This window comes from Vidua chalybeata, chromosome 17 (genome assembly GCF_026979565.1).
Source record: "Vidua chalybeata isolate OUT-0048 chromosome 17, bVidCha1 merged haplotype, whole genome shotgun sequence".
Taxonomy (NCBI): Eukaryota; Metazoa; Chordata; class Aves; order Passeriformes; family Viduidae; genus Vidua; species Vidua chalybeata.
Window position 1 is genome coordinate 649,380 of NC_071546.1, and position 12,483 is coordinate 661,862.

The window sequence follows — 12,483 nt, forward strand, 5'->3', positions numbered from 1 at the left end:
CGCGCGCGCCCCCGGCGGCGGCGGCGGCGGGTCCAGGTGAGGGGAGGGCGGGGCGGGGGTCGGGACGCGGCGGCGACAGCGCCAGCGGGAGCGCCGGGGCCGGCCCGGGCGGGGCGCAGGCCGAGCCCGCGGCGCGGGGGAAGGGGCGGCGGGGCCTGGCGAGGCGCGGAGCGGTGCTGGGTCCGGGCCGCCGGCGGCGGAGCGGTCGGGCCGGGGGCGTTTCGGCGGTGCCGGCGGCGTCGGGGCGCCCGGCAGGAGTCTGTCAGCGTGCGACGGAGCCGCGGCGGCGGCAGAGCCCGCCCGAGGCCTGCGGCCCCACAGCGCCCGTCGCGGAGCCGACCCTGCCCGGCCCGCGCTCGGCCTCGGCCGCGCTCCCAGGCCGCGGCTCGGCCCGGCCCCGCCGGCCCTGGAGGGAGCGCGGCCGGGCCGGCAGCGCTGTCAGACGCGGGAGCTGCCCGCGGTCCGGCCGGTGTGTGAGCCGGTCCCTCAGCCCTGACCTCATGCGGGCGGTGACGGCTTTGTGCCGTGTCAGCCGGGGCGCGTTGACGTTTCGCTTTTGTTCGAGTCCTCGGTGACTCTTAAACCAGTCGGAAAAGGGCTTTTCACTCGTCCCTTCCGTGTGATTTCTGCGTTTCTCTAAATGTCAGCTACTTAAAAACCATCTCAGGAAGCTCAGGGCTCTGCTTCCTTCCCGCTGCTTTGGGGAATGGAAGGACAGAGCTCTTCTGTGGCTCTGCATCCTGGCAACAGGTTGGAGCTTCATGAGCTTTGTCTCTCCATAACTCCTCAGCCTCCTCATAGACTCATTTTTGTTCATTCCCCTCACTGGGGGGAAACCTTTCTCAGAGGTTTTATTGTAATAAAACCTCTCTTAGAACGTGCCTTTTGGTGGTCTTGTAATTATTGTGTGTTGTTCTGACTGGATCTTTAGCTAAGGCACCTTTCAATATTTCCTATATGTGAAAACAACCACAAAGAACAAATCTGGCATCTTCCATCAGGGTTACCAAGTGTAATGACCACAACATTTGGATTTGGCAGCTCTTTTCAAGTTATAGCAAATGGTCCCAGCTTTTCTACGTATCTTGTGGAGCGAGAAACAAAGGTTTCAATGCATGTGTTCAGAACAGCCAGTTGAGAAATTACATTTCTTAGTATTTTAAATCCAAGGAAGGGTCTTCTGTTAGGCATTGGATTTGGGCTGGAAATCTCCCAGCAGCGCTCTCCAGCCAGTCTCTCTGGAAGGCCTGTCCTTCTGTAGGACTTGGAGGAAGGGGCTGTTTACAACAGGCTTCCAAGTGATGGAGTAATTTTACATTTTTCTAGTAAAAAAGTAGATGCTTCTCTGACATTAGAAATTAATTGTGTGTGGAGAAGCCAAAGAATTCCAAGTCCTTGTGCATCTGGAAGTGTTGGTGTTTCCATTTTTCAGTGGCTTAAATATTTGAAAATACAGGTTGTGGAGGTAAATTGTGCTGAACAGCTGTAATGCCACTCTTTGTGCTGCCTGAGCACGACAAAGGTTCCTGCTTTTGTGGGAGATGTTAAATGTTTCAACATAACTAAACCTTAAATTGGCAGTACATTTTGATTTTCTAGTACAACAGCAATTGCTTTTGGATGGAAGCTGGAGTTACCACCCAATTAGACAGACTCACTAAATTTAATAGATTTGCAGTAGCAAAGGGTTTGCTGCTGAAGGGGTTGAAGAGTTAATGTGACTATAGCAGTTTGCATTGAGAATGGTGAAATTTTACAGGTCGCTAGAGAACCTCTGAAGGGCAGAAGGCGTGATGAGGGTGTCTTTCAAAATCCTGTGGTCTCTGTTGAGAAATGCAAAGCTGTGGTGCAGGGGACGGTGTGAGGGAACAGGAGGCCTGCTGGTGTGTGGAGCACTGAGCAGCAGGACTACACCCTCGGTGCTGCAAAAACTGTATTCAAGCGTCAGCTTTTTCCTTAATGCACAGCTGGACCAGACGGAATGAGAAAGAATGTGTAGGGCTGGACCAGATGGAATGAGAAAGAATGTGTAGAAGCAGGTGAGGGCCAGCAGTGGAAGGAGAAATAACCCCAGATGATACCAAGTTGAGGCAGCAGGGAAGATATTTCATCAGGTGAGGTGTTTTCCATCTCCAGGCGAGTCTCTCCATTTCCACCAGCCAGACAAGCAAGACACCTTTGCTTTACCGGAGCCGTGGATGTTTTGTGTTTTGTCTTGGCACTATTGCAGACTCTGTTGTCCCCTCAGGAGCAGGTCACTGATGTTCTTCAGGAGGAGCCACCTATTAATTGCAGATAACTGAGCATTTCAGCCACGGAGTCAGCGTGTTCCTGGATGGAGAGCTGGAGGTTTAGCTCAAGAGGATGAAGATAACTTAGATTGTCTTGTGCCCATGCTAATTAGAGTGATGCTGCTGGAGTTTAAAGTTAATCTAAGCTTTGGATTATGCAGGCTGGTAGTGGAAGTTTTCCAGAGGTCCAGGAGCTGGGGATTTTTCTCAGTCAATTGAGAAATCATTTTCCATCATTTTCCATCCAGTGGAACAGCATCCCACCTGCACGCTGAATGGCACATCAAAAATTGCTGCTGTAGTAATCAAAAATAGGAATAAGTACTGAATTGGTCATGTATATGTGAGAGCCCTGAGGCTATAACTCAGTAAATAACCCTTCTTTATGCATTTGTGGAAAAAAAAAAGGCAACCAGTGCATGACAGTGCTGTTGGTTTGGGAGCTGGGGTGAGGGATGGAGACACATGTGTGACTCTACAGCTCATGAGGGCCATCATCTTCTTGGATGCGAGACCAGTTGCCTTCTTCTCCAGCTGGCAAGAGTGCCTTGAAGCATAGCCCTACACAGGGCTTTGGATTTGATTTGTATGAAAAATGGAAAAGTACAGGAGATGAATGATACCTTGTTGAAATTAATTTATGTAAACCAATAATTTGGGACAGGAAGTTGCTTATGCTCAGTTGCATATATGGGACCCCAAGCTTTAGGTCTGCTAGATGGACATCATCTAATTATTCCACCAAAAGATGCATGCTCTTGAATTCTCCAAGTCCTATGCAAATAATTTTAATTTTATACTTTCTTTTTGTTTTGAAAATCAAACTACCTGCCAGGACCACACAGCTGGTGTAAGATTGTGTTTTTCATTGTGGTTTCTGTGTGGTGGTCACAGACACTGAGTTAAGCCTCTGGTCTGCATTTACAGAATTCCAGAATGGTTTGGGTTGGGGGAGACCTTAAAGGCTGCCTCATTCCAACCCCTTGCCATGCATGGCAAAGTGTTTCTTTGAAGGGTTTTTTGGGAGTGTTCTTCCCATCCCTGCAAGAATGCATTGCTCTCCAGTTCTGTTGCATCCACATTTTACCAGAAGGTCCTAAGCTGCTTGTGTGGTTCTTAATGGCAGTAGTCACAATTAATAACACTTGAAATTTGAATTTTCTCAAAGCCCAGAGCAGCACAAAATAAGCTGCAAGTTTTTATATAGTCAGAAAACTCTCAGAATAATCTTGATTTTAACCGAAGGTCTGCCTACTTCTGTTATATGAATATTACTTTTTTGGTCAGGGAAAACAATCTCCCTGATACTGAGTGTCTCCTACCAAAGAATTACTTTTAAGCTTTTTTTATTCTAGCTTCAATTCTTTTTTCATCCTTTATATGATTCCAGAATTTTAAGTGCTTCCCTGAGATTTCCTAGATATGTATTAGATGTAAGAAGGAATAATATTGCAGAAGGTGCAGTTTTCAGTCAAACCTTAGTTCAGTGCTGATGATCACATGAATTTCTGGGCTGGTTATATTGGTATTTAGGAAGCCCTGTGAGAATTTGTTGATAAAGGACCACCTGTGGGGTGTGTCAGCTCAGAAAGGTCTGGTAGTAGTTAAATTCTGGTTTAAATAAAAAAGCTTGTTGTAACACAGAGCACAGATTGCTATTTAAAAAGGCATTTTTCGTAACTTTTGAATGCAAGATCAAATACAGTCAAGATGCTCCTGATTTTAAATAGCATCTCATTTTGTTTGCTGATTGCGTTGGTGGATCCTTGTGGAAAGTTATGTACTGCAAAGCTCTGTCAGTATTCACAGTGTGCTTCTTCCAAATGAAAATATCCTTACCATGGGAAATTACTAACTCAGCTAATGGGAATTGATTGACCAAATATTGTGCTGGGTGGACTGCAGCTCCCAAGAGAATTGCTGATTCCTATTTCCCTTGTGCCTGGCAGCTGCCTTGGTTTGTATCACAGCTGCTGAAAAGGGTAATTTCTACATGGCTAACTTAGCTGCTGAAGTTATCATCCTGCTTTTTAGAGCAGTCCTGAGCACCTCAGCAGTCAAATTCTGTTGGAATAAAACCGAATGGCTTGACTGAGGCTTGTCCATTGCAGCTTGGCATGAGTCGTGGGCTTTCAGCAAACTTCTTGAACCTTTAACAAACTGATGTTTCATTAAACTTGCTGTCAGACTACATCAGGATAGCACTGCAAAGAGTCATGTATGTTATAACAAGCTGTAATTTTCTCCTTGTCGGAAACATTTGGGTTTCAGTGGTTTAGCTTGAGGGCTATGGGAGTGCAGCAGACCAGTGTGAGGAGCAGTGACCAGTTCCATGTCAGTGTGAGGGAACAAAGCCTGCCTTGCTGGAGACTTACTTGGTTTTTTTCTTCGTGTTTGGGAAAGCACAAACTCTAAACAAAACTCTTCCTGTCACTGGAACGCTTCACAAAGCTGTTTCTGTGATTTCTTGGGGTCTGCTAAGGTGTGTGTACAGTGTCCAGGTCTGTCAGATAACTTACTGTGGTGAAAGTTTGAGTTAATGAACCAATGTTGATTGCTTATTTTCCTTAACCAAGTTTGGTCTCATCCCATGTGCACAATGGGAATGGAGCCAGCAGCAGTTACTTTTTCTTCTTCTTCTTCCCATAGCCCATGCTGACCATCCTCAGTTACTCACTGGATCTTGCTAGGGCAACCTGTCTTTCCCAGTCCTTCTTTGAAGCAGTTGGGTGTTGTGGTGAGGGACACTCAGAAGGGAGAACTGAAGGAACAAAAACCCTTTGGTTCCTTGCATCAAGAGTTCAGAAGATTTTTCTTCCCTACACTTCCCCACCCTTCATCCAAAATTACCCTCACCCTGCTGGGCTAAGGCACAGGCCCTCAGCATGGGGACTGGCTGCTGCACCTTGGAGACTTCCTTAAAAACAGCTTTTCCATGGCCTGGCCTTTCCTGTGAAATTTTGGTCTGGCTTTGGAGGTAACCAGCCAGCTTGTTACAGGACTCAGCTTTAGGCTGTGGAACATCCTTTTATGAAAAGGGTGAAAAAGTAGAACTAATGCAGTATCTTCTGTAGAATGTGAAAACCTTTTTTAGTTTTGGCTTATACAACAATACTAAAATTTCCTACTTCAAATTTTGATTTTGCTCCTCAGCTTGGTGTCTGGTGGTGGTATTTAGGCAGGTGCATGTAGCTGGAAACAGGTCACTGCTTGTGATTTATCCATCAGGCATTTGACTTGGTGCTACACTTCTTGAGTTACAATTACTTAGAAATACAAGAAGATACGGGGGGCTGAAAAGTGTTAGATGACCATTTAAAGTGCTGCAAAGCTTCTATGATGTGATTTAATGTAAAACCTCTTTCCTTCTCTTTGAGTTGCTGGGTTGGTGCAATGTGCACAGGCTACAGCACAATAGGCTTTTAAAGCAATTTTGCTTTGTTGTCTAGATAGAAGACAACAAATCTCTGCTTTTTCTTTCTGAGTGTTCCTTCATTTTCTGCTTCCCCTGTTTATTTTTGGGCAGTCCCCTTCTCCACTGATGAGCAGGCAAGCATGTAAGCAGAAAATCTTGAAAACCACCCCTGGGCTGTGCCTATAAACCCCGTTGATTCGAGGGGCGGTGTTTTGTTGTCCCAAAGCCATTTAGCTTTACTGCTGTGTTTTTATAATCCTAGGAGCTGGAGTGCAGCTTGGTGAGCCCATGACCAGGAGCAAGGGCTAGGAATGGATTCACCTCCACATGTTAGCCACCTGCAGCAACATTGTCTGTCTGAGGTGGTCCTGTGGGCTTGGAACGTGCTTCTGGAATGAGCTTAACCTGAGCTGGTTTAGGCACCTACTCAGGATGAGCGGAAGGATATCCTGGCTGTGCTGGTTTCTCTGTTCTGAAGATTAGTTTAATCAAGATGAGTTTGTCCTAAGACTTAAATAAATACGTTATTCTAGATAAAACTTGCCCGGTTTAGAAGAATAGAATATCATTTCCAGCTAAAGGAAGTATTCAATTTTCTGCCTGTGATGAAAGGTTGATTTTTCAAGCTCCTCAGGCTTTGCTGTTTGGATCTGAATATAGTAATATGTGCTTTTTACATTGCTGAGGAGAGCATTTGACTTGGTGCAAATCGGCATATTAAAAATGGAACTATTCACCAGTATGTTCAGTATTTCTGTTATTTCCCATCACTGTCTGATGAAATGTGATGGTTTTCTTTCAGGATTCCATATCTGGGAGTTGCTGTTTAACCATGTTTGCCAGTTTGGAATTACCTGAAGTCCTTTTGCACACCCCACAATACTGAAGTTGTGACATTTGTTTTGGTAAGTAAAATAAGCATACGATGCATCTGTTGTTTTTATAAATTTTCCCCCTGCCTCTCCTCATGCAGAGCTGGGCTGGCTCCAGAGCTGACTTCCCACTCAGCCATACAGGGTTAGGGGTATTTGCCATCGGGTTTGTGGCTGCTCCTCCCAAGGAGAACAGTTGAGATGCTTTAGTGGTGTCATTCATCTAGCACCAATGTTTGAAGTTCGAAATTACTGGAACCCTGGATAAGTTGTTTAAGAGGAAATTTTAGTACATGTTTATTTTTAAGTATTCTTCCATATTATAACTGTGATTTTTAGCCTTATTTCATCCTTGTGTTATATTGTTATATGACACTTGCCTAGAATTTGTTTAAAAGTTTTGTTGTGTTTTTGTTTTGTGGGTTTTTGTGGTTTTTTGATTTTTTTTTTCCAAAACCATATTATTTTAATCTTTGTATCATAGAATAGATGTGGGTGTCTAGGTTTATTCATTGCTCAGGTTTAATAAGCTCCAAGATCACTATGCTGGGCAACAAAGGAAACAGTTGTAGGTACACTGTTAACAAATCTCCAGGAGAGACAGTGTTGTGATCAGAGTTTCTGGGGTTTATGTGTGTTACATTTTAAACACAACCTGTGTGACTGTGTGAGTGCATGTTACAGGTTAAAAGAAAACCATCCCTCTCAAGACTATTCTGGCAATGCTGAACCTCCTCTGCTCCCATCCTGAAAATCTCTACATATTTTTCTCGCTGGCACCTAAAACAAAGGAATCAGAAAACATTAAAGTATATTATCCAAGACACCCTTTATTCCTGATATTTTTTTCTATTAAGTCACTTGAAAACCATTTTTCAGTGACAGCCAATGCAATTTAAATCCTTTGGAAATTATGTTGCTACTACTATCCCAGACTTTTCCTCCTCACTTTCAGTTCTGGTTTACCAAGGGATTTGGCTGTAACTTCATGTCTTTCCCTTCCCTGTTGCAGCTTTAAATAATGGTCAGTGTGAAGATGAGGACCCTGCTTAGTGCCAACTTGTGCCATCTGCTAGCAAAGGGCGTCAGTCCATCCCTCCTTCTGCTCTCATCCTTCCCAATCTTTTGTGCAATTTGAAAGGGTACTTGTTGAGATGTAGAGCACGATTTTAGTACTTTTGATTTGTTTTGCGAGAGTGCAGGTTCTGATGTGACATCAGTTGTGAAAGTGTTTATTTTGAATAAGTTAAAAAGCTTGTAAATCAATAGACCATGGCAGAAAACCTGGAACAGTTGGCCAGACAAAGCCTTGGTTTAATTGTGTGCTCTGTGTAGTGCAATAGATAGGGGAAAGCAATACAAGAGATTTCAAGTTCTATTTAAGACACAAATTGACAGAAGTTTAGATCAGTTGAGTGAATCTTGGGGCAAAAATACCAAGGTATCATTTGGGGTTTTTTTCCTTTGGGCTGTTTTTTTCACTCCAGAGACCAGCACTTCCAGGTACTCCAGAGTCTGCCAGGTTTCCCATGTTCAGCTGCTCCCTGGTTAGTGACAACTGGCTGTTTCAGCTTTTGCTCTAATCCCATCTGTCCTAGGGTCTGGTTGGGATTTTCCAAGCCTTGCTCAGGCACGTGGTGCTGGGTTTGTTGTGCAGGCTGCCTGTCAGGCTGCTGGTGAGGACAGCACAGGGCACGACAAAATGCCTTGGGGCTCCTGGTGGTGTGTGTGTGTCCATCAGCCCGGGTCTCAACTGTGGCATCCTGTATCCTGTGGGAATTCTTCCTCTGAAGAGTCTGTTTTGCACATTTTAGTGGGTCAGTTGTTTTATCCGTAAGCTGAGTGTGCCTGGGAGCTCCTGGCTCCAGTGGCCCAGGGTGTGCCCTGCACCCTTTGGGTTGGACACGCTGGTCTTCATAGGCCAGGCTCTTCCACCCCCTGTCCCCATATGCACCAAATGCAGGTGCATTTGGACCATTTGTCTGTTACATGGCTGTTTATCCCCAACTCTTACTTCAGTTACATATTTTTAATAATTAGATTGTACTGAATAAGACCAACTTTATTATAAAGAGGCTTTTGGTTTTGTTGCTGTAGCCAGTTCCAGGCCAGGTTTGAGGGTAAATGGTTGACATGTGGTAGCACTGGACTTGCTCTGACTTTCCAGAAACAATTGTATGATGGGAAATACTAATTTGGAAACTCTAAAGAAGCAGGGGCAGGAAGGAGGCTGTGTGTGCTTTTTGAAGGAAGGATGATTGCCAGAGACCTTCTTGTGCTGCCAAGTGAGCATGGATGCTTGAGTTCCTGAAGCGTGCTGTGGTTGTGCAAATCAGTTCAGGTGTGGTTCTTACTTATCAGAGACCCTCCATAACCTGCTGGGAGTTCTGGTTTAATGGATTGTTGAATGAGCAGTATTTTACCTGTGCGTGCTTATGCTGAAGGCTTTTTGTGTTTGTGTGGAAGTGTTGAATAGTTGTGTACCTGCTAATTAGGGTCAAGTGCTTGCTCAGGATTTATGGAAGGCAACTCTATAACCATGAGGTTACAGAAGTTGTTAGGATGCTGTGCAGCTGGGATTCATTTGCTCTGACATGGATGGTGTGCTGTGCACTGTCTGAGAAGGAAAATTTTGCAAATCATCACTTTCTCCTGTCATACTTGAGATAAATGACACCTGAGTATAGGAACAGACAAAAGTTCATGTGTTTTGGAGGGAAAGGGTGCAAATTAATGTAGCAGATTTCCTTGAAGAGAATGATGTGAAGAAAAAAATGCAAAGGGAGCTGTAGCTATATGTGCTTATCTGGGAGGTAAAATTTAAACCTTGGTCTTGGTATGTTTCCTTCCCTCACAATATCCCAACAGTCCTGTGATTCTCTGAGTCAGGTGAAACAAGGCTTTTGGTCCTTTGGGATTTAGAAAACTCCATTTTTATAGTGCTTACAAAGGGCCATAACTTCAGCAAATCCTGTCAAATTTTAGTACATTCAGATGAGGTTGATGAAATTTCGTCTAAGCTGCAGCATTTTTATGATTTTTCTTAAAAAACATGATTTAAGCAATCTGGGAGTCTTCTGCTCTTTCACAGGTAAGATGGAGGCTTCAGACACCTCCATTCCAAATAAAACAAAAAAAAAAAAATCTGAAATGTTTCTGTTCTTGTAGATAAATTCTTATTTCTTTGGTGTTAGGGATTGTCAGGTGTACTCGTGTTTCTTGCTGCAGGTGCAACACCCCCTCACCTCCAGGTAGTTGTACCTTTTCAACATGTAGGAGCCTGTATTTTGAGCTGAGATTTCTCTCCCTAAAAAATTTACTCATGATTTTCTGGCCAATAATGTTCTATGTAATTTCCCTCAAAATATAGTGCTTATATTTCACAGGATGCTTGCCTCATTCCTTGCACAGAATGGCTGTGTTTGGCCATTAAAAAGGCCATTTGTGTAGGACTCTCAGCTCCTCTCTCCCTGGAGTCAGTGGATGTGGAATAAAAGATGTGGAATAAAAGCCAGCTTGGGTAAGGAAGTTACCTGTCCAAGAATTTTGTGAAAATCAGTTAAAACATTTTTTCACAGACTCCTATTAATTGTGATTCTCATTATCTGGGCACTTGACATGAAACTGAGGATTTTGCCTTAATGGAGGTGCCAACACTCAGAGCAGTAATTTAGACACAAAGCCAAGCAACAAGGGAAAGAAAAAAAGATTTAATTGTCTCTGTGTTCACCTGGTAATGATTTTTTAAAATTTATTTCTCTATTGCCCATCTTTAAAGTTTCCATGGCAATAATAAGTATATGAAAGCACTATGGAAATAGATCAGTACCTATGAAACCTTGAACTTATTTTCTGATGCAGGACTGCAGAAGAGCTTGTGAGACAAAATTTGCTTGGTTTTTAATCTGAGATTTGAGGATGAAGGCTGGTGCTGCAGGATGAGAGAATAACTCCATGTAAAATAGGGGATTATTCCTTAGTGCTGTTGGATTGCCTGGTGTGGGGTAGGGTTGCAAGGGAGAAAAAAACCACAGTATTTTTTATGTGTAGTGAGTGTTTGTGTAGAGATCTGACCAAAAGCTATGGGAATTTGTGACTTCAAGCCCTTGATTTTTCCTTTGGAATATTGTCCCTTCAGCAGCATTGTGCGAGTGTGCAAACAGTGCAAAGCTGAAGCTGTGCTTTTCTAACATTGTTCGATTTTTTAATTAGAAAAGGCTGTTTTCTGGCCAGTATCTGCAGCTCACATTTTGTCTCAAAGTTGTGGTTTTGTGTTGGGAACTTGAACCTCTGCCAAAACCCCAATTTGTATCCTGTTCAAGTGTATGTTGTCCTGAGCTAAACCTTCTGGGTGGGTTGTGCCAAATACCCAAAGCTTTGGAGTTATGAGATCTTGACAGTCCTGGCTGGTGAATGGATATGATTTTGACAATGGTGGTCAGGAACAGGTCCCTTTTTTAGCTGTTTCTACAGATGGTTTGAATCTTTTAGCAGTATTTGCAAAGTGCTGAGTGTTAGAGCAGATGTCTCACCTGGAAAGGATAGTGCCATTGCCCTTGTGATGGAGTGGGAAAATGTGTATCTTAGTGTAGGTGGTATCCACTGTAAGTTTAGGGATACTTTTATCATAGATTGTACTTCTGTAACAGCTTAATGTCATAATGTCAAAGTTTATTGCAAAGTTTAGACATTTTATTAAGCAAGATCCATCAGGTGTAGGACTTCACTTTCTGAATTCATTCTTATCTGAGTGTGATGTGGAGGCCTGGTGGGAGTTGTGGGCTGTGACAGGGGGAGGAGATTTCAAGTTGTTACATCCATAGGAAGCTGAAAACACCTAAATCTTTACAAACTTTAGGAAAGTAGGCACAGTATACTTGAGATTTCGCTGGGTGTGAGTAAAATATTTTTCAAATGCTACATTTCTCTTGGTGAAGATGTGCTGTGGCTTTTCTACTGCTTTGGACCTATTATATCTGCAGTCTCTAAAATTAAATTTGGTGGTTCTTCCTATCATTCTGTAATTCAGCTGTTGCTGTGAGTTTTAGTCTCCTGACAGTCAGGCACTGCAGCATTGGTACCAGGTGCTTGCTTGTCCCCTCTATGATACAGAAATGAATATAATTCATTTTCCTCTGATTTTTTTGTCCTCTACCTTCCTTTCTACCTGTCTGTCTTTCAGATCAACTGGAATACTTCTCAAGTCACGTGCAGCACGATTCTGCCAGGAACCCCCTTCTGTTTGTCCTGGTGGAGGAACAGCTTGGACACTGCCATGGCCACCGTTTTCAGCCCCACACAGTTGGTCTCACAGAACCCAGTACTGGGTCACCAGGTAGGTTTTTCTGTCAATAACCAAATGCGCCACTGAAAGCAGCTGTTAATGTCCTTACACAATTATTATTCACAATTATTATTATATGTATTATAATTCTTTTTTTCCCTTCCAAGCATCACCTTGGCGTCTGACAGGCTCCCATTTTGGAAACAATGGTTTTGGATGATCTACCTAACTTAAAAGATACATATGCCTCCTTGTACTCCTCAGCTATGGAAGTCTTAGAGGTCGATTTTGATTCAGGACTGGAGGAAGATGAACTGAAACAGGAGGCTGGGGATTCCACAATCTTTGTCGCTTTTAAAGGAAATATAAGTGACAGAGACTTTGAGCAGAAGCTGGATACCATACTGGAGAATGTGCCTGGCCTTTTACACATGGGTAATGTACCTTCTTGTCACTTTCCAGCTGTCCTTAAAATGCTTATTTAGGAGTCAGGGTACTTGCACGAAAACCAGATTGTATTGGGTTTGAGCAACTTAGTTTGTAATGATGTTTGTTGGGGTTATTCTTAGTGAATTTGCAAGCTGTTCTTCTCAGAAATGCAGGCTACAAGTGTCTGCAGTT

General features: G+C 43.6%; 1 protein-coding gene across 6 annotated transcripts in view; it reads left to right on the plus strand.

Moving 5' to 3' along the window:
- The window catches only part of NCOA6 (nuclear receptor coactivator 6), a 43,755-nt gene continuing 31,272 nt past the window's right edge, over positions 1-12,483 (plus strand). For 5 of the 6 annotated variants that reach the window (XR_008433827.1, XM_053958212.1, XM_053958215.1 and 2 more), the window contains exons 1-4: positions 1-36; positions 6,509-6,611; positions 11,761-11,913; positions 12,030-12,297. Coding sequence is in view for 5 of the 6 variants with exons in the window: in XM_053958212.1 (XP_053814187.1) it covers positions 12,069-12,297 (229 nt within the window). In the remaining variant the exon portion in view is untranslated. The remainder of the gene's footprint in view (positions 37-6,508; positions 6,612-11,760; positions 11,914-12,029; positions 12,298-12,483) is intronic. The other variant, XM_053958214.1, reaches the window with a different exon arrangement.